Source organism: Sorex araneus, chromosome 1 (genome assembly GCF_027595985.1).
Source record: "Sorex araneus isolate mSorAra2 chromosome 1, mSorAra2.pri, whole genome shotgun sequence".
In the NCBI taxonomy this organism is placed as follows: domain Eukaryota; kingdom Metazoa; phylum Chordata; class Mammalia; order Eulipotyphla; family Soricidae; genus Sorex; species Sorex araneus.
The window spans coordinates 264,962,924-264,986,441 of NC_073302.1; the positions used below are offsets into that span (position 1 = coordinate 264,962,924).

Sequence of the window (23,518 nt, forward strand, 5' to 3'; positions counted from 1 at the left end):
GTGTGCAAGGCAGTCACACCACTCACTGTACTATTTCCCCAAGCCCCACAGTACATTTTTATGGTGTTTTTGATGTGTGCCAATCTAACTGTATAAAGTGATATCTCTTTTTCATTGTGATTTCCATCTCACACCAAAGGTGAGTAATAAGAATATATTTTTATATTTTAGTGTGGCTATTCATTTTTAATTTTTCTGTTTTGTGAATTCTTTATATATTTTGTGTATTAATGGAGCAAATATTATCACCTACTCAACAGACTGTCTTTTAAAAGTCATTGTATTTCTACTGCAATGCTGAAACTTTATAGTTTATGGTTTATTTTTAAACATTTTTTAATGGTTTAGTTTTATATATGGCCCTATTGGTTTATTTTTGTTTCTGTTTTTTAGTCATTATTATCAAAGCATTGCATATACTATCCAGCCAACATTATGAAGAGTTATGCCTATATTTTTTCCAAGTTTTTATGGATTTTATGGATTTTTATGCATTTTAAATCTATTATAGATTCAGGGTTTTTAACCATGTTTGAATCAACATATTTGTACATGGTGTGAATTAAAGGTTTAAAAAACATATAGCTAAACTATTTGCACACTATCATTTGTCAAAGAGGGTTTTCAAACTCTTTATGCAACTGATTTCTTGGTTGTAGATTAATTATTTATCTTAATTTATCTATGGCTCCTAATTATGTCACCTTGAGTTGAGAGTAAGCCCGTATTTCAGAGCATACATTTTTTTTTCTTGCTATAGCTTTGTAATAACAAATCAGAGAAATAAAAATTCCCCATCATATTTTATCTTCTCAATGTTATTTTGGCTATTTGAAAAGCTTTATTAGTCCATATATGTGTTTAGCATTACTTGTTCCATATCTCTAAAAATATGTCATGGGAAGTCTCGAGAGATCTGACAGGGATTATGATGAATTCCTTGCAACATGGACAACTGTGGTTCAATCTTTGACATCATATAATCCCTTAAGCACCACCAATTGTGGCCCAGGAGTTTCAATGGCACTGGTGGGGTGACTTAGGGTGCCTTTGGCACTGCAGGGTCTGAGCACCATTTAGATGCAAGCCTTCTCATTAAATCACTATCAAAGTTGGCTGAATATTACTGTAAAGACTGGTACCCTGAGAATTCAATGGGGACTATTGGATTTGTATTGTATAGAACTTGTTTAAGGTAGGATGAACATTGTAATAATGTTAATTTTTTCAATCAATCAATTAATATTATGTTGCTATTTCTTTGTTACTTACATTTTTAATAGTGATTTTAATAGTTATTTTTCTTATTCTCATATCAATGCTTAAATACCACACTTACAATAAATACTTGTTCTTTTTAAACAACATAAATAGAAATATGATAGATAGGGATCAGGAAGAGTGTACAATTAGATAGGCATTTTCCTTGTATGACAGACATGAATTAGATCCCCAGAACCACGCAGGTTAACTGCGTACAAGTGGATCTGGGATTTCACATTTAATAAATATGTAATTTAATCATATATGACCAGACTCTTTCCAGAAACTTAGGCTGGATTTATGGAGGCTAGTGGTTTTGGAAAAGCTGTGGTGGTACTTGACTTACAGGTAGATTTACCATTTTTATAGGTGAACAAGAAAGTTGACTTCCAAGATGAGACCGAGTGGCTGCCCACGAATGGTTCCTCGGTTCCTGAAAAATCACAATCCGAGAGGCACAGAAACCAGTTTCGGAAGCCAGCGGCTTCTGGCAGAATTGCTTCTAGACTGTGAACTAAGCTATGGCCCCGTGCTGCCCAAGGGGAAATGGATGCTGTCCTTTCCACCTTCTCTCTTCAGCGGCAGCATGGTGATGCTTTCAGAGCATCAGACAAACATACACACACACACACACACACACACACAAATTCACTCACTCACTCACTCACTCTTTTTATAGATGTTCCCTCTTTCAAAGTGTCTGTTAGAACAACAAAACAACTGTCCATAAACAAATTCTTAGTAATTAGTAAACAAGCTCTTTACTTTTACAGTAACAGATTAAAGAAGCATTTAATTTAATTTAAATTAACAAATTTAAATTTAAATTTACTATTTAATCTAATAATAGATCTAATAATAAATTTAAGCTACCAAAATTATCCCACCCGCATGGCAGAGCCTGGCAAGCTACCTGTGGCGTATTCAATATGCCGAAAACAATATCGATGGGTCTCATTACTTTGACTCTGAAAGAGCCTCCAATTGTTGGGAAAGACAAGTAAGGAGAGGCTGCTAAAATCTCAGGGCTGAGTGTAATAGAGATGTTACTGGAGCCCACTCAAGTAAATTGACAAACAATGGAATGAAAGTGATACAGTCATTTAATCTAATTAATAGAGCCGTAATTTTACAGATCCTGAGACATTTAGGAGATCTAGTATTTCTCCTGATTTGTTCAGCAAATGTTATAAATTACTTATCTTCATCTAAAGGGAGACATAAGGTTGAACTTATCAAAGCCTTATATCCAGGAAAGTCTGTTGAGAAATATTTTTCTTCTTCATTTTCCTAGGAAATGGTTAGTTGTAAGGGATGTCTTTTTTTTCACATATTCAGAATTATGACTTTCAGAGTTAATTGCCACTAGAATCATAAAATGCTAAGTATAATAATTTGTTTTTATTTCCTAACAATCCATTAGAAAGTGTTTCTGATTTATTTCTCTGTACATAATAAAAGGACCTACCAGGAATAAATTTCTAAATTTCTAACTAGCATGGTGTAGCAAAGGAGGATTTGAGGAATAAGTAGGAGGTAGCTAGAAAAGGAAGAATTAAATACTGTTTAGTGATTATTCTGAGCCTACTTTAGATCTCTTCTTCATGCCTTTGTATCCTTATATGTAAGAAACGCTGTGGTAAATCCAACTTCATCCCCCCAAACACTTTGATATTCCCTCATCTACTACTTTTACACCTGGCACTTAAATCTATCTTAACATCTATTCAGAATACAGGAATTATTTGCTTATAAGTTCTTTCTTTTCAGTCTTCTGAAAGTATTTTTAAAACTATTTGTTCAAATTATGCTTTTAATGCATAGTTGGATTCTTAACAATACCGAAAGTATGCAATGAATCTTGGATAGACGGGACAAATAGCAATATTTATTTTGTACATTACCAATACTCACTAATTTTAGTCTGCAATTAGCTTTTATGCATGCTTCCACAATTTTGAACCAACTACAAGTAATTTTTTTCTAAAAATTTCTGAACTATTATGATAACTGTTCTATTTATTATTATAATTTCTGAAAAATAGCATTCATCAAAAAGTGCATAGGCACTGTAATATTCTTTTATGACCAGATATATGATTAATTTGAGTTAAATTATACACTATAATGACATGCTTATTAAAGAAATGCAAATTTAGTAGCTAAGTTCTTGATAAAAAAATAAACTGAGAACTACAAGATAGCCATTAAAACATTTTCTTCTTTGCTTAATCAACCTTTTACTTTTCTATACTTCCTGACAGTAGGTGTTTGTTGATTCCCTGGGTTTTAAAAATATTAATGTAGCATGCTTAAATTTACAATAAGATACTTCTTTGAACAAAGTTAGTGTAGCTTTCCTTTTACTATATTCCTCAGTATTATTTTACTTCTTTGACTCAGTAGTCAAGCTTTTAGTTGCCATGGTTACTTTCAAGAATGTAATTTGCTGAGAAAAGTCGGAGTAAAAATCAATCAAGGCAACACTTAACCAAGTAATTGAACTATTCTTTGTATGTGGGCACTTCAGGGCTTGTTTACTAGGCCTTCCAGGAATTCTTTTAATCTTTAAACTGATGCTAAACTGAATTACTCGAACTCCCCTATTCAAGTATTTAAATTAAAAATAAATCCCAGGTTCTGAAAGATAGTACAGGGTTTATGGTGTCTGTCTTGCATACATCCAAACTGGACTCACTCTCTGCACTCCACATGGTTCTCTCAGCCCAGTAAGGGTCGTGGTCCTGGAGCACAGAGCCAGAGTAAACTTGTGTGGCCCTCAAGCCAAAATAAATTTTAGTTAAAAAAATTCCTGTAAGCATTTTCTATTTAAATTAATATCTAAAGCTGCTACTTATAAAGGCTATATATTACACATTATTTATATTATATAATAGAAATGAGAAAGAGGAAGAGAGGCTTTGAAAATTTGAAAAAAAAACTTACACATTCAAATAACAATTTTTAATAACTTCTACATTTTGTGTATGGATAATGGGAGAGAGGAAGCACATCAGTTGTTTCCAGACATCAGTGTTTCAGCTTTCTGAATAACCACTAAGCGGGTATCACTTACTTAACGTTCAATTGGTTAGAGAGATAGCAGTTGAGTTCAATTCCCTGAACTACATACAGCTAGCATTGCCAGGAATGATTGTAGAAAACAGAGCAAGAAATAACTGGGTATTTTTTTTTTAAATGACAATTAACAGCAATGGATGTGTGCCATATACAGCGTGATTTATTTCTTTAATTATTTGTAATGAATTAACTTAGGTTTAATTTAGAATCTTGATCAAGATTTAGTAAACCTTTATTAAAGGGAAAATAAATTTTGTGTGGGAAAAATAAATGTTGTCAGAGAGTAAACATATTTTATAGCTTTGTGGCCATATATCTCTATTACAACTCTTCACTTTTGCTGATATTGTTCAAAAACTTTCGTATTTACATTTAAATCTAAAGATCCCTAAATATGAATAATTAAGGAGAGGTGAAACTATAGGAAATGTAATTAAATTTTCATGTAATTGCATGTATCATAAACTTTTATAAATGCGGTCATATGTGAAACTTGGAAAACATAAGTTTTAATATTTTCTTTACTTAATATTTATTACCAATGTATTTCTTGGCTAGTAGATTTGAAGTATTTTTAGTCCTCAGTAAAAAAACTAAATTCCATGGTTTACACTGATTCAGAAACAGTAATTTTCTTGTCTTTTATAGAGTCAGAACGATTTTCAGTACTCTCATATGATTTTTAATCTAGACATCAATGTTAACTCTCACAAGTAAGTAATGATGAAATCAATAAAAATTTCATTTGTTTGTCTGAATAGAACTTTAGAGAAAAACAAAACTTATACTGGATGAATATTTCCTTTTTCTTCCTTGGAGTGCTGGGGACATAAGTGAAGAACAGGGTTGACTGTGTCACAGCCCTCATAGTTCTTGGTTTTGAAAAAGGCAAACAATTAAAATGGCCTTTTTTAGCAATATGTCTAGTCAAAATTTATACGTGTGTATAGAAAAAAATTCATTGAAGAAAGATACACTGATAAAAGCAAAATTTTATTATTTATTCACTGTTTTCTTTTAAATTGACATATATCTATTAAGGACAGACTGTAAATGTATATACTTTATGCTTTAAACAATTACAAATAGTCTGCATAAAATAATGTGTATATCAATGTAACAAGTTTGAAAATTGAGAAATGAACATTTGAATTTTGCTGTCTGTATATCAATGACCATTAATATTCCAAATGAGTGAACCGACCATATGTTTCTCTGTCCAAATTCTGTTTCTTTTCCCAAATGAACAAAATTTTAAGGAACTTCAACATGCAATGGGTATCTATCTATATAATATTCAGAAGATCTAGTTCCCGTGCTTACACTGAACTCTAAGGCAAAGGCCCATCATCGTGCTGGTTCTTTTGCTCAGTGTGTTCAAATGAAAACCAATGTGGCAAATCTAATGAAAGCAACCTTTGTGTTTGCAAGCTTCAGATGGCTAATGAAATTGCAATACACTTCAGCCATGATTGCCGATGACATATGTAGTTTTTTTTTTTTAGCAAGATAGTTCATTTTCTGAACACAAGAGACAAGCATGGATTTGTTTCTCTATCTTTGTAGCTTAGTGAAATGAGAAAGAAGCATGTTTGTTTCAATAAAACATCATTCTGTCTCCTGACATGGCTACTTCTGATTAGCAAAATTATAAACCAATCAGATTCCATCAGATGAAATATTCTTCCTCTACTCAACTTTTAATACTGTCACACATCCTAAGGCGATTGAGTTGCAGTCATGAAATGAGCCATGTCCACATCATTCTCTGTTTATAATGATTCAAGAAAAACAAGCCTTTGGTAACTCTAGTTATTGTATGCTACAATACAAAACAAATTACCAATAACCATCCTGAACTAATACACAGCCAGATACTGTTCCTAGAGCAGTTTGATGATTTGTCTTGTATAATTCTGATTACTCTTCTACCTCTTTTTGTTTCAGCTGGTTAATCTGAAAAAAATCCCTTGTTATTGAAGAGTTTCAATTCAGGAAGTTCTCATTCTTGCCCGCTGACATAAAAATAATCATTCCAGCAAATAAATTTTTTCTAAATAAAAATAGATCAAGGTTGCTTGATGACTACCACACAGGCACCTGCTCTTCCAATATTCAAGGAAGCCATCTGTTGAAAGATGAGACAAAAATAATATATCTTATACTTTTATAAAAACAAACATTGCAATATATTTAAAGCTAATATGAATGAACATTATAAATAATTGTGCTTACATATCCCCAACAGCTATAAATATCACAGTAAAAACACAAACGTTGAAAAAGGCATTTAGAAAAAGTAGTAATGTTATAGCGAAAATTTTAGAGCTTGAGATCACTTATAAAATGATTTAATAAAATTAATAAAATATTTAATAATATTTATTGAAACAAAGCTCCTTTAGAGAGGATTCCAGTAAAGATATGTTCTAGCATTTACCTTTATATTTGTGATGATATGTCATAGAGTTAACTTGGAACATATTTTATTTTATTTTATTATTTTTTTTGGGGTCACACCTGGCAATGCTCAGGGGTTACTCCTTGCTCTGCACTCAGGAATTGCTCCTGGCGGTGCTCGGGGGACCTTATGGGAAGCTAGGAATCCAACCTGGGTTGACTGTGTGCAAGACAAACACCCTACATGCTGTGCTATTTCTCCAGCCCCTGGAGTATATTTTAGAGGAAAGCGCTATTATATTTGTTGAAGTCATTTTGAAGTTATTTCCCCAGATAACATATAAAAATAAATATTATTCACTCATTGTAAAGAAAGACATATAATAAAGCAATTTCAATATTTTTTCATTAACAGGCCAAAATTGCACTTGTAACTGTGATTATTAAAAGAAAAAACTACTTTATCAGGGAAATGAGAACTGAGTTTTTTAATAATCCTGGATATGAAAAAGACTGGACTCAATAATTTTACAAAGTGTTAATATAAACTCATTCAATGGAGATAAACCAAGAGTTTAATAATTTCAGTTTTTATATCAATACTTTTATTAAAGTTTTCTAAGAATAATTTATGCACAAAGATATAAAGGTATTCCAGAAAAATCAGATATTAATTCAATGAGAAAATAAAGTGAATGAAATATAAAAATTTAAGTAAAATATTGACAAGAAATATAATCTCAGAATACATGCATTCATAATGATTGAGAAAGGACAGATCTTATTAGCTAATGATGAAAATACTCTTAAAATGTACCAATTCTATAAAATTGTTAGCTACCATCCCTGGCACTTAAAAAATTCCCATCTGACATATTGTCCTTCCTAACACGTATGACATTGTTTTTTAAAAGCCAATTTAGAAATATTTCTTTTCTTTTTACATAGATAACTGCTTTAAATGAGAAGAGGAATAAAACATGTACTTAAATTGTCAGCTTTTGCATATGACAAATATAATTTATACAGATCTCTACAATCATTACCAAAATTTCCCCATCATCATCTCCATATGCAGGTGTGTGACTGCAGTGTTGGTACAATATGCAAAATCATATAGCTTCAATGTATATATATTGAAATGAATCTGATGCCAAAATAAGGCACTTTTCATTCTCTTTTAAATTCCAGTGTTTCTCAAGCTTTCTTTCACATCACAGACATCTAAGGAACAACTGCGATTGTTTCTTGCCCCAACTTTTGCAAGCCTCACCATTTAATAAACATAGAGATATGGATTAACTATAGGGTTGTTTATAGTTTTATAGACTCCACATCCAGCAGTCTTAGAGCATGTGGGCACTTTCTTCTTTCTAGGTCCTCAAAGGTGGGTTGGTTGGGAGGGGGCTTGGGCTCAGAGATTTCTAGGGCCATGTAGTATCAGGATTTGCAGATACCATACAGGTGCTATTCTACTAGAATTATCTTTATAGTTCAAGAACATACAATATTGATTTAACTATGTAGTTTTGGTCTTGCAAATACCTTCTGAGAGTCATCAAAACCAGAAATATCACACACAGTATTCAAAGTAAGTAATGCAACTATTTCTCTATGTGCCTATTTCTCTAAATATTTTTCTATATTAGTGTATTTTTTAAATTAACATCTACTTACTTTTATTTCAAAATATATCCTATTTGACATGTTTCCTTTGTCAATGTAATTGCACCATCTTCTACCCCTTTGTTCATGATAATAACAGACAAAATCCATCATTCTCAGATTTTATTTCACTTAAATTTACATCTGAATAATCAAACTCTCTAAGATACCTCTAAGCAACTTAATTACATGTGTTCTTATACACTTCAGTCTATGTCAGTTTTAATTTTCCTCAAGTGGATTAGGAACATAGCCTCCTGATGTATCTCTCTCCAATTACCTCCAATTTCTCTCTCCAAATGAAATACTGTTTCTCTTAAATATGTTTTACATCTAATCAAGTGTGATCACTTTTAAATGCAATTTTGATTATTTGCATTCAGTTTTTAAAGCCCACCATTAAATTTAATTTTAATTTATTTTATTCTTTGTTTTTTGGGTCACACGCGGCATTACACAGGGGTTACTCTTGGCTCATGCACTCAGGAATTACTTGGGGGACCATATGGGATGCTAGGAATCGAACTCGGGTCGGCTGCATGCAAGGCAAATGCCCTACCCACTGTGCTATCACTCCAGCCCTATCCACCATTAAATTTTACTCTATAGCAAAGGTATGGTTAACAGATATGACTTTTGTTCCTACATAATATAAACCTTGCTCGCCTCTTCAAATAAGTCTGTTCACTAATTTATTATTATTTTTTTCAGTGAAATGCTATTGAGGTCTTTAATATTGCTTCCTAAATGAAATGATTCCCCATATTTTCACCTGATCAACTGTTATTCATGTGTCATGTCTTATTCTACAAAATATACTTAGTCTCTATAATACATATTATAGTTTCCCATCAGTAAGGGGCGGGAAATGAGCAGTTCTGCAGAAACCCATGCTGGACTTGGTTCAAGTAGATGCAGCTAAGAGCTGACTAGGCCCCATTTCATCAAGTTCAAATGTCAAAGGTGCTGGGCTCTTGGGGAGAGCACAGATTAGCATTAAAACAAGAAATTTTGGCCACAGAATTCATTCAAAGTAAGGAGTGCTTATTTTTGGAAAATAATGCAAGTCTTATTTTGGATATTGACTGTAAGTGTTTTAGGCTTCCTCAATGAATTGCCCCTTTTCCTTTCCTGAAAGAAACTTACACTGTCCTTGTGAGCACCCCTAATCCCGAGTTTATCTTTAACCTTTTTGTTATTTACTAAATTCAAACTTTTTGGTGACTCTCGACTTTGTACTTAAAGTGAATTACTTGCTTTACTACTTCCCCTGATTGGAGCAACAACACAGCGGGTAGGGCATTTGCCTTGCATGTGGCTGGCCCAGGTTCGATTCCTTTGTCCCTCTCGGAGAGCCCGGCAAGCTACCGAGAGTATCCCACCCACACTGCAGAGCCTGGCAAGCTCCCTGTGGGGTATTTGATATGTCAAAACAGTATCAACAAGTCTCACAATGGAGACATTAGTGGTGCCTGCTTGAGCAGATCCATGAAAAATGGGACCACGACAGTGCTACTATTTCCCCTATAACCTTTTAATATTTTACTATAGAGCAATGTTCTTTGCTTGAACATGGAAAGACCATTAATGCTATGTTCCTAATATATGGGAGTTGATTGACTTATATCTTCTTCTCCTGGGCATTCATCATAATAACTAGACCCAGCTTTGGTTCTTGTAGTTCCTAACACTCCACAAAGGGGAGTCCTGCTGTGGCCCTTTGGGGGGAGCTGAGGAGATCAGCATGCTACCCCGGCATCAAAATGGGGCAGTCTAGAAAGCATAAAAGCACGGTCATGATGTAAGCTGTTATGACTTAAGGACCCACACAGGGAAGCACAAACTGAACCGGCCTGAGAACTGAGTCTGGGATTTACAGTAAAAACCTTGCTTGCCCTCAGAGCCCAGAAAACCAAGTTTTGGAATCTATATATCTTACTGTGTTTACCCAAATAACTGGAAATAGGGAAGGAGAAAAGCAATATAGATGTTCCTGGAGACTGAGCATTGCCTTGAGTTAATCTCCCGCAAGGAATTGTGTCTGTTGAAATGCTTTATCTTTGTAAATGATCAGTCTTATACCTGGAACACTCTCAGATGTTCTATAAGTATGCTAATAGCTCTGTATTAAACAGTCTGTGGTCCCTCATCTATTTCCAAGTAAGAGAGGTAGGATAAAGTTTGTTTTATATATTTTAAGCACACATTAAAAAATTTTCAAATGCCAAAAAAATTGCTAAGTGATAGTTAAATTTATTTAAAACATACATACACACAAGACCCAATGCAAATGTTATCTGTAAAACAAACTGTAAAAGACATCAGTCTGATGATGTTTTTTTTACTATCATGTTTTCATTATTTCCAGTTACTTGGAGGTGCTTTCCAAATTATCATTCTTGGATATTTTTAAGGTAGTTTTTTTTAAATTTATTCTAATCTTTAAACTTAAGGGGATTCCTATAATAAATGAGGCAAAATTGATTTTATCTATTTATGGGATCAATAAGGGGGAAATTGCAGGTAGTATAATGGAAATATGAGCATGTTTTCCAGTAACCAAAGGTTTCAAGGGATGCTGACTGCCCCAGAGTATCTTAAAAATATAAATAATAAAGTATGTAAGCATAAAATCTTAAAATAATTTGAGTTTTAAAATTAATGATTATTACACAAAATACGATTGCTATAAAATATTTTAAATACCACTTAGCTGTTTGTAAGATGCTATATGATCTGAAAGAGCATAATAAACTACAAATGAGGGAAAATAGTCTTTAGGAGGCTTTTAACTATTATTACTACATATATTATTTTGATTTCAATTTTAGAGGAATGGTAACCATAATGGGTCATTATTATAAATATGTAATGAAGGTATTATATTACATCATTTATATGCCCATAAACTTCCTTTATTTAATGTTCATTTATGTAAGTGACATATTTATAATATATGCCATAGAATAATACACTTTCCCTAGCAAATCAATAACCACTAATCCATTTTGTGACTTTTCTGGAAATATTAGAAGTTAGGAAGGAAAAAGTTAATATATAGCCCTAAAATTTTAACATAGTTATATAAAAACAAATTATTAATAATTTATTTTATTTTTCTGCTTCTTGAGTAACAGATGTTTGCTTTTCTCAGTTATAGTAAAACAGAAAATTATAGGTCCATGGCAAGCTTTCCCCTTTTACTTCCATTCCTTCCTTCTCTTTAATGAAATTCAACTATTATAATTTAAATAGTACCTACAGAGACACAGACATACACACACTTAGACACACACACACACACACACACACACATATATATATAAAACTTTCAAGCACAAGCATTATGACTGCATGGAACTAAGAATTTTTCACTGATATTTCACTCATTTTTTTCAACTTCCTCAAGGGTTCACACACATAAACACATGTCAATTATGTGGACAGAATGGGAGTTACATTTTTAGCATGACTTCAAGTCTCTAAATTTAATGTACAGTCAAGGGATAATGCTTTACTTAAAAATCAATTAGGGTTTAGAGAGATTACAAGGGTTAAGGCATTTTCTTTCCTGAGACTTACCTATCACACATACAATAATAAGCAACCTATTCAAACCATCTTCCCAGACAAATTGACCATCCGGAAGTTATTTTATATGGTACATGCATAGAGAACCCTTTACTATTCCTTTTAAACACTGAACTTGCCTATTCTTATCTTATTTCATGATTGATGGATGGCTATTTAGCACTTATAGTAGCATCATTTTGTAAAAAAAAAAATTCTGCAGTAAGAAAAATGGACCTAATGAATAAAGATAGTCTTGCAAAATTGTGGTACAAAGGTTTTAATCTGTGGTCTCCCATTCTCTACTTCCAAATATCACAAAAAATGAAATATTATAAATTTAAGGCTCTGTGTATAAATCTACATTTGCGTGTTTGTGTGTGTTAGGTCACTTGAATTCTGTTACTATTTACTACTGTGATTCGTAAAAAAGTGGGAAACTCATTTAGGTATCAATGTCACTTTTAAATATCAATGTATATAAACATATAAATGTTATAAATGTATAGAATACGAAGGAGGAAAGCACACAAGAAGAAGGGCCATAGTGAACATTTTCTCAAGTAAACGACAATGGATTAAAGTGAATCACTCTTGGTGCAGAACAATTTTGCTGAATATATTCTCTCCTCCAAAGAAAGTAAATCTATATTAATGTAGCAGTCATATAATATACTAACAGTCATATATTAATATAGTCATATAATAATATTAATTATTATTATAGGTCATATAATAATACTAACTTATGTTTGAGGTAAGTCTTGCTAAGGCTTACCTGTGTCCACTCATTAGTTTGTGGGTCATAGGATTCCATAGTATTCAGGTATGTTTGCCCATCATAGCCACCAACTGCATATAATCTGTCTCCAAGAAGGCAGACTCCAACAGCATCTCTGGGCATGCTCAAAGGAGCCACCATGGTCCATGTGTCTGTCTTAGGGTCATATCTAAAATGGAAGTATAGTAGAACATGTCCTTGTAACACACAAGTTTTACATTTAGGATATCACATTTCGAACGGACGCCATGAGAACAATGTCTTTGTTTTGTTTTCTTAAAGTGCAATCATTTGAGTATGTTTTACTTTGAATAATGTATGGTTTTATGTTTTCTTTAAAATATATATATCCAGATTCATATTTAGATGGACGAATAACCATTTAAAACATATTTATCTTATATATTTCTATAAGAAAGCAAGTTATGTCAACTATTTTCACAGTAGAATAAGAACTAAAATTATTTAACATGTGATACAAAAAGCAATAGTATGTGACAAATAAATATAATTTATTTTTTAAATCATGTCTGAATCACCTGAATATGCTAGAATATTTGAAATGTCTACAAAATAACAGAAATATTAATAAAAATGCATGTCAAACATTGAAAAAATAGGTGAAATTAAGCTAATTTCGTTATTATAATTTTTTAAACATAATTGTTTCTGAGAATATATAAAGGATAGAACACCTTAAGGAAGGTTTTAATTGACATATTAGCTGTTTGATTCTCATAGTAAAAAAGTATTACTGTATCACTGTACAATTGTCATCCTGTTGTTCTTCAATTTACTCGAGTGGGCACCAGTAATGTCTCTATTCCTTCCAGCCCTGAGATTTTAGCAGCCTCTCCTTACTCATCTTTCCCAACTATTGGAGGCTCTTTCAGGGTCAGGGGAATGAGACCTATTGTTACTGTTTTTGGCATATAGAATGTGCCACGGGAAGCTTGCCAGGCTCTGCCTGTGTGGTCGGGATACTCTCAGTAGCTTCCTGGGCTCTCCAAGATAGATAGATAGATAGATAGATAGATAGATAGATAGATAGATAGATAGATAGATAGATAGATAGATAGATAGACATATATCTATATATCTATGATTTGTTACCTACAGTCTGAACTCATTCAAATATGGTGTGGTAATTATGAAAAATGGGTCGGATGTGTTTTATAATGTGTCGCACAGACGCAAAGCTATGGGAATGGCTATGGGGGCCTCATTTTATACTCCCGTCCGGGAGGAGCAGCCCATGAGATCTGGAGGGTGGCCAATGAGGAGACAGGGTGTGGCAGGGTGTGGCTTATGAGTGTGATTCCCTGGATCACAGGAGATTGAGTGATAGCAGGCAGAGGATGTCTGCCTCTGTGTCCCATTGAGTCCAGAGTCCAAGGTGTCAAATTTCAGTATTGTCTGGGTTCTGTGGGACCTGATGTTTACTTGATAGAAATACAATGAGCTTTAGAAATTTGGAAAAATAAATACAACATATCAACCAGTTTTAGTTTTATTACTCAGGATTTACCAGCACCAAGAGATTTGTAAATCAATAAATTAAAAGGAACCCAAATTATAATTATTGAATTTAAACAAAAAAGCATGACATTTTCCATGCCCTCAAGTTTCCTCCCCTCATCCTCACCCCTCATTCGCAGGCTGCCTCTATGGCAGGTGTTTTTTCCTCTCTCTGTCTCTGTCTCTCTCTTTGTCTTTGTCACTGTCTCTCTCTCTCTCTCTCTCTTGCTCTTTCTCTCTCTCTACTTTTTGGCATTGTGGTTTACAATATTGATAATGAAAGGTTATCAAGAATATCCCTTTACCTATTTTTGACACTCAGATCTTGTCCAGTGTGATCATTCCCAGCTATTATTGTGTTACTGGTCTTTTTTCTTTCTTACCTACCCTACCTGGACTCCAAGTCAGGTTGCTTTCACTCGGGACGCCCCAGAGGGTTCGAGTGAGAACCCACCCTGCCCAAAGGGACAAGGGACGCAGCCCAGGCAGCTGACCTTCATTACCCAACTGTCGACATGCTCCTGGCCACTTTTTGGACACATTATAAGACACTTCCTACCCATTTTCCATAATTACCACACCATATTTGATGGAGTTCAGACAGTAGGCAACAAATCATAGAGAGTAATATATATATACACATATATATATACACATACCTCTTGGAGAGCTCGGCAAGCTAATGAGAGTATCCCCCACACACAGGCAGAGCCTGGCAAGCTACCCATGGCGTATTCAATATGCCAAAAACAGTAACGATAGGTCTCATTCCCCTGACCCTGAATGAGCCTTTAATTGTTGTGAAAGACATGTTAGGAGAGACTGCTAAAATCTCAGGGCTGGAAGGAATAGAGACGTTACTGGTGTCTGATCAAGTAAATAGATGAACAACAGAATTACAGTGACAGTGATATAGTGATACCCACCCTCAGACCCGGACAGACTGGGGCAATAGCACAGCGGGTAGGGCGTTTGCCTTGCCCACGGCTAACCTGGGTTCGATGCCTCCATCCCTCTCAGAGAGCCAGGCAAGCTACCAAGAGTATCTCACCCACACAGCAGAACCTTGGCAAGATATCCATGGCGAATTCGATATGCCAAAAACAGTAACAAGTTTCACAATGGAGACATTACTAGTGCCCACTCGAGCAAATCAATGAACAACGTGATGACAGTGCTACCCTCAGGCCCACACACACTTGTGTTTGATTCCAACAAGTCCTTCTCACCCATTTTTCCCTGGCCATGGATATTAGTCTTGTACTATGTATTTATACTGGTGCTGGGAAATGTACACTGATGAAGGGATGGTTCTTGGAATACTATATGACTGAAATCTAATTATGAACAGCTTTGTGTCTTTCTCAGAGTGATTCAATAAAATTTTTTAAAGCAAAAAAAAACGTCATTTTTGATCATCTGACTACCAATAATTAAATATTGATAATTTTTACTTATAGAAACTTAAAGGGTACTTTGGTTGAATGTAATTTATTTCAGAGAAGAGCAAATGAGCAACCATCCTTTGCCTTTAACCTGCAAATTGGAAATGCAGTTTACAAAAGCGAAAAACTTATACAAACCTAAAAAAAACAATTTTAAGCAAAAATGTGATTGTTTAAATTTTCTTCTTGTTTGTTTGGGGACGTAAACTGGTGGTGGTCAAGTCTTACTCCTGATAGTGCTCAGGAATCACTCTTGGTTGGGCTTGGGGGGCCATCCTTCATGTTTATCTGTTCTAGAAAATTCTCTGGTTTCACAAAGATTTATTTTTAAAGTACAATATTTCTAGTTTCCCTAGGCTTTTTCTCTAATCCATATTTTTAAAAAAATGACACTTTTTATTCACAAACTTAACAAAAAAAAAGCACAAATAAGTAAGCCAAAAAGGAGCATATTTTAATAAAACAAATTATTGAGACTTAAGTGCCCAAATTTTATCTTTCACAGAAAACATACATGTTACACATGTATTTACCCATGTGGTTGCTAAAATTGTGAATTGAGTTTGGTGATTGCCTGCAAAATCTTAACAGCTCAAAGAAGTGGTTGACTTGCAAAAAAAATGCAAGTTTATATGCTAAGGGAAATGCAAAACATCATAAAGAGACAAAGTACATGCTTATATCTACAGCTGAACCAAACACATGTTTCCCTTCAGAACTACTTTTTAAATTTTTAAAATTTTATTATGAACATTATAGAAGATATGTGTTGTTTTATTTCCTGATACTCTCCTGGCGTCTCCCACCCCTGACTAAAACAAACCAAAAAAAGGGATGAAGGAAAATAAAAGATGAAGGGGGAAAAAGAAGCTAAGTCTATAATCCACCTAGTGGAATACTTTATAAGAAAACTGACCAAACTCTCAATGACAGAAACAAAAATAAGAAATATCAAAACAAAAAAGTTATAATAAATTTGAAAATACATGCAAAATTTGGAAGCTTCAATGTCTGAATTAAATGTGATTTTTTAGAAAAAAAATGGATTTTACTTGAGTCTCAAATCGAGTAGAATAAGTATAAAGTAATGCATGATACATTTTAAAAGAAATTTTAGTAATGAAGTCACTAATTTTTAACAAGAAATTATTAAAGCTTTTAGTCTGTTGCCCGCATGCCTGGCTGTCTTTCCCGGGGCCCCTCGGAGGGGATGGGCTCCAGCTTCCCTCCTCACCCTGAGCAGAGCTCCTGGTGGCCAAAGACCACCAGAACCTAGCAACAGCCATGCTCAAGGCCCCTCTCCACACGTTTGGACAAGGCTCTTGCATGAAGGTACTGGCAGAAGAACCCAGGTGTGTGTAATCCCATCAAAGGCCAACATCCAGAGATTTAAAAGCAAGCTCCCAGAAGCGATATCTTATAGCCTACTTCTAGCTCTGGGAGAAACTAGCAAGCTACTGAGAGTTTCCTGCCCACATGGGACAGCCTTGCAAGCTTTCCATGGTGTATTTATATGCCAAAGCCAGTAACAAGCTGGATCTCATTCCCCTGACCCTGAAAGGGCCTCCAATGTGGCATCGTTGGGAAGGCCGAGTGCAGAGAGGCTTCTAAAATCTCAGGGATAGGACGAATGGAGAGGTTACTGCGCCCACCAGAGAAATCGACGATCAATGGGATTTTGTGATCGTGACTTGTGATTTAGTAACTTTAATGATAGCATTGTGATTATATGAAAGTGATTTATTTCTGATAGTTATTTGTTATTACTTTCTGGGATGAATTCAGAAATATATTGAGCTAAAATATTATATTTGAGAGTTTTTAAAAATTACTTTTAAAAGTAAAGATAAGGAGGAAGAATGATAGTGATATGTTGAGGTTGCTCACTACAACTAATGAGAATAGGAATGTTTATTGCATCACTTATGCTTTTGTCTATTGGTAAAATTTTTTAGCACATATTACTTTAAAGGAAAGGACAAGCAATATACTTTAATCCTCCTAAACATTGAATATCCTTTATATTTCATTCACTTTTTGACTTTCAGCACAACTTCACTTAAATAGCTTTTATCTGAAATCATATTTTAGTCCTCATTTAATTGGATTTCAGTCACAAAGAGTTTTGTTTTCTTTTGTTTTTTTTATTTTTTTTCAACTTCTGTCTACAAAGCAGAGCTTGTTTATCACTTTTCACAAAGGCTGGGAAAACAGCTAGCACCAGTGCACTTAGAAATAATGAATTTCTGAAGGCTTCTGAAACTTCAAATTAAACTGAAGTGCTGAAAAATATCTCAAATACTTATATTCCAGAGGAACATAAGAAAAAAATTCTTGGCACACATTTAGAAATAATACAGTACAATTAGAGACAAGATATCTTTAGTCCATGTTTTATAAAATTCCTGAAGGAAATTTAAAATATATATTATACTTTTAAAAAATATAAAACTGTTTTTATTTAAAGCCTACTGAAGGGTTTTTCTGGCTGGGTTTTGTATGCAGATATCAATGTTTTTGTCTTTTTTTTTTGGGGGGGTCACACCTGGTGATGTTCAGGGGTTACTTCTGGCTTTTCACTCAGAAATGATTCGTGGCAGTACTCTGGGGACCTTATGGGATGTTGGGAATCGAACCCTGGTCAGCCGTGTTCAAGGCAAATACCCTACTCATTGGACTATAGCTCCAGCCAGATATCAAAAGTTTTTTTTTTTTAATTTATTTATTTTTAATTAGAGAATCACCGTGAGGGTACAGTTACAGATTTATACACTTTTGTGCTTATACTTCCCTCATACAAAGTTTGGGAACCCATCACTTCACCAGTGCCCATTCTCCACCACCCGTAAACCCAGTGTCCCTCCCACCCTCCCCAATCCCATCTCCCCCCCACCCCACCCTGCCACTGTGGCAAGGCATTCCCTTCTGTTTTCTCTCTCTAATTAGCTGTTGTGGTTTGCAATAAAGGTGTTGAGTGGCCGCTGTGCTCAGTCTCTAGCCCTCATTCAGCCCGCAACTCCCTTCCCCCACATGGCCTTCGACTACAATGTAGTTGGTGATCGCTTCTCTGAGTTGACCTTTCCCCGGAACGTGAGGCCAGCCTCGAAGCCATGGAGTCAACCTCCTGGTACTTATTTCTACAGTTCTTGGGTGTTAGTCTCCCACTCTGTTATTCTATATACCATAGATGAGTGCAATCTTTCTATGTCTGTCTCTCTCTTTCTGACTCATTTCACTCAGCATGAAACTTTTCATGCCCATCCACTTGACTACAAAATTCTTGACCTCCTTTTTTCTAACAGCTGCATAGTATTCCATTGTATAGATGTACCAAAGTTTCCTCAACCAGTCATCCATTCTGGGGCATTCGGGTTTTTTCCAGATTCTGGCTATTGTAAACAGTGCTGCGATGAACATACATGTGCAGATGTTGTTTCGATTGTACTTTTTTGCCTCTCTGGGATATATTCCCAGCAGTGGTATTGCTGGGTCAAATGGGAATTCAATATCTAATTTTTTGAGAGTCGTCCAAATTGTTTTCCAGAAGGGCTGAACCAGTCGGCATTCCCACCAGCAGTGAAGAAGGGTCCCTTTCTCCCCACATCCTCTCCAACAGCGGTTGCTTTTGTTCTTTTGGATGTGTGCTAGTCTCTGTGGTGTGAGGTGGTATCTCAAAGTGGTTTTGATCTGCATCTCTCTGATGATTAGTGATGCAGAGCACTTTTTCATGTGCCTTTTGGCCATTCGTATTTCTTCCTTGGTAAAGTTTCTGTTCATTTCTTCGCCCCATTTTTTGATGGGGTTGGATGTTTTCTTCTTGTAGAGTTCAACCAGTGCTTTATATACCATTGATATCAACCCCTTATCTGATGGGTATTGTGTAAATATCCTTTCCCATTCTGTGGATAGTCTTTGTATTCTGGTCACTGTATCTCTTGCGGTGCAGAAGCTTTTTAGTTTAATGTAGTCCCATTTGTTGATCTCTGTTTTTACTAGATTGCTTAGTTCCGTGTCACCTTTGAAGATACCTTTATCTTCAATATCGTGGAGGGTTTCGCCGACCTTGTCTTCAATGTACCTTATGGTTTGTGGTCTAATGTTGAGGTCTTTAATCCATTTTGATCTGACTTTTGTGCATGGTGTCAGGTCAAGGTCTAAACCTATTTTTTTGCATGTGGTTGTCCAGTTGTGCCAGCACCATTTGTTAAAGAGGCTTTCCTTGCTCCACTTCACATCTCTTGCTCCCTTATCAAAGATTAGATGGTCATACATTTGGGGTTGTGTGTAGGGATATTCCACCCTGTTCCATTGGTCTACGGCTCTGCCTTTGTTCCAGTACCATGCTGTTTTAATTGTTACTGCTTTGTAGTAAAGTTTGAGGTTGGGGATGGTGATGCCTCCCATCATCTTTTTCCCAAGAATTGTTTTAGCTATCCTTGGACGTTTGTTATTCCATATGAATTTTAGGATTGCTTGATCCATTTCTTTGAAGAATGTCATGGGTATACTTAAAGGGATCGCATTGAATCTGTATAATGCTTTAGGTAGTATTGCCATTTTGACAACATTGATTCTCCCTATCCACGAGCAGGGTATATGTTTCCATTTCCTCATGTCCTCTTTGATTTCATGGAGTAGCGTTATGTAGTTTTCTTTGTAAAGGTCTTTTACTTCCTTGGTTAAGCTGATTCCGAGGTACCTGATTTTCTGGGGCACAATTGTGAATGGGATTGCTTTTTTTATGTCTCTTTCCTCTGCCTCATTGTTTGCATATATGAAGGCCATGGATTTTTGGGTATTGATTTTGTAGCCTGCAACTTTACTGTATAAGTCTATTGTTTCTAAGAGTTTCTTAGTAGAGGTTTTAGGCTTCTCTAGATATAGTATCATGTCGTCTGCAAATAGTGAGAGTTTGATTTCTTCCCTTCCTATCTGGATGCCCTTGATCTCTTTTTCTTGTCTAATAGCTTTTGCAAGTACTTCCAGTACTATATTGAAGAGGAGTGGTGAGAGTGGGCATCCTTGTCTTGTGCCTGATCTCAGAGGAAAGGCCCTTAGTTTTTCCCCGTTGAGGATAATGCTTGCCGTAGGCTTGTGATAGATGGCTTCGACTATCTTGAGGAAAGTTCCTCCAAACCCCATTTTGGCGAGGGTTTTCATCATGAAAGGATGTTGGATCTTGTCAAATTCTTTCTCTGCATCTATTGATATGATCATATGGTTTTTATTTTTACTTTTGTTGATATGCTGGATTATGTTGATTGATTTCCGAATGTTAAACCATCCTTGCATCCCTGGGATGAATCCCACTTGGTCGTGATGTATGATCTTTTTGATGAGTTGTTGGATCCTATTTGCTAGTATTTTGTTGAGGATCTTCGCATCGGTGTTCATCAGGGAAATTGGTCTGTAATTTTCTTTCTTAGTGGTGTCTTTGTTTGCTTTTGGTATTAGGGAGATATGTGCTTTATAGAAACTGTTTGGGAGAGTTCCTGTTTTTTCAATTTCCTGGAAAAGTTTGAGGAAAACAGGCAATAGGTCTTCTCTAAATGTTTGGAAGAATTCGCCAGTGAAACCATCTGGGCCTGGGCTTTTGTTTTTGGGGAGGTTTTTGATTACCGTTTCAATTTCCTTAACATTGATGGGTCTATTCAGGTATTCCAGGTCTTCATTCTTCAGTGTTGGGAGATTATAGGAATCGAGGAATCCATCCATTTCTTTTAGGTTCTCCTTTTTTGTGGCGTAAAGACTTTCAAAGTAGTCTCTAATGATCTTTTGAATCTCACTGGTTTCTGTTATGATGTCCCCCTTTTCATTTCTGATTCGATTTATTAGAGTTTTCTCTCTTTCTTTCTTTGTGAGACTTGCTAGCGGTTTATCAATCTTATTTATTTTCTCAAAGAACCAACTCTTTGTTTCATTGATCTTTCGGATTGTTTTTTTGGTTTCGATGTCATTAATTTCTGCTCTAATTTTTATTATTTCTTTCCTTCGGTCTGGTTTGGGGTCCTTTCTCTGGTCCTTTTCTAGGGTCTTGAGTCGTGAAGTCAAGCTATCTATGTGGGTCCTTTCTTCCTTCCTGAGGAATGCTTGGAGAGCTATAAATTTTCCCCTTAACACGGCTTTAGCTGCGTCCCATAGGTTTTGGTAGCTCGTGTCTTCATTCTCATTTGTTTCTAAGTATCTTTTGATTTCTTCCTTGATTTCCTTCTTGACCCACTCATTGTTCAACATGGAATTGTTTAATTTCCAGGTGTTTGATTTGATTTTCCGTATTTGTGGGTGGTTAGCTTCTATCTTCAGCGCATCGTGGTCTGAAAAGATGGTTGATACAATTTCTATTTTTCCGATTCGATTGAGGTATGTTCTGGGGCCCAGTACATGGTCTATTTTTGAAAATGTTCCATGTGCACTGGAAAAGAATGTGTATTCTTTCTTTTTGGGGTGTAAGGCCCTGTATAGGTCTATTAGGCCTCTCTCTTCAATTTCTTCATTCAGAGTCAGTGTTTCCTTGTTGAGTTTTGTTCTTGTGGATCTATCTAGAGGTGATAAGGCCATATTGAAGTCTCCGACTACAATTGTGCTGTTAGTGATGTCCTCTTTGAAGTCTGTTAGGAGTCGTTTTAAATATTTAGCCGGTCGTTTGTTAGGAGCATATACGTTTAAGAGTGTGATTTCTTCCTGTTGTACATATCCCTTGATAAACAGAAAATGACCTTCGCTGTCCCTTTTTATCTTTTTCATCCTGAAATCTATGTTGTCGGATACCAGGATGGCCACTCCAGCTTTTTTAAGGGGGTTGTTTGCTTGGAGGATTGTTTTCCATCCTTTGACTTTGAGTCTATGTTTACTCTGTTTGTTCAGGTGTGTTTCTTGCAGGCAACAGAATGTTGGGTTTAATTTCCGGATCCATTTAGCCACTCTGTGTCTTTTGATAGGTGCATTTAGGCCATTGACATTGAGAGAGATTATTGTGATGTGGTTTTGTGTCATCTTTCTGTGGGATTTGTTGTTCTTATGGGGCTCCTCCTTGTCTTACAGTAGCCCCTTTAGACCTTCTTTCAAGATTGGTTTTGAGTCTATGAAGGACCTGAGCTGTTGTTTATCCGAGAAGTAGTGTATGGTTCCTTCGAGTTTGAGTGAGAGTTTAGCTGGATAAAGTATTCTTGGTGAGGCATTCATTTCGTTGAGTTTTTTCACTATGTCCCACCATTGTCTTCGGGCTCGGAGGGTTTCTTCTGACAGATCGGCCGTAAATCTGAGGGGTGCTCCTTTGTATGTGATTTCCCTCTTTGACCTTGCTACTTGTAGAATTGTGTCTCTATCTACAGCATCCGCCATTCTGACTATGATATGCCTTGGAGTCTTTTTATTTGGGTCTCTTTTTGCTGGCACTCTTCGGACTTCTTGTATCTGGACGCCTGCCTTCTCCAGCTCTGGGAATTTCTTAGTGATGATGTCTTTGACTATGTTTTTTTCATTGGGGTTACTTCCCTGTGGTTCTGGTACTCCAATGATTCTTATGTTGTTCCTCTTGAAGTCATCCCCCAGGGCTCTGATTCGCTCTCTAGCCATTTTGAGGTCTTTGGCCATTATTTGTTGCTGTCTGTAAGCTTTCTGCAGCTCATCCTCAAGCTCGCTGATTCTGTCTTCGGCTGTAGTCATTCTGCTGTTGAGGGCATCTAGTGAGATTTTTATTTCATCTACCGATTGCTTTATTTGTGAGACTTCGGTTCGAAGGTTTGAAATTTCTGCTCTCATTTCTGCTCTCATTTCTTCCTGTATTTTCTTGGTA

General features: G+C 35.5%; 1 protein-coding gene across 1 annotated transcript in view; it reads right to left on the reverse strand.

Annotated features, from left to right (window-relative positions):
• Positions 1 to 4,695: 4,695 nt before the first annotated feature.
• KLHL1 (kelch like family member 1) overlaps positions 4,696 to 23,518 on the reverse strand; it is a 319,714-nt gene continuing 300,891 nt past the window's right edge. Inside the window, exons 10-11 of the mRNA XM_004604001.2 lie at positions 12,758 to 12,929; positions 4,696 to 6,472 (exon numbers count right to left, since the gene is read on the reverse strand). Of these exons, the coding sequence (XP_004604058.1) occupies positions 6,413 to 6,472; positions 12,758 to 12,929 (232 nt within the window). The 3' untranslated portion in view covers positions 4,696 to 6,412. The remainder of the gene's footprint in view (positions 6,473 to 12,757; positions 12,930 to 23,518) is intronic.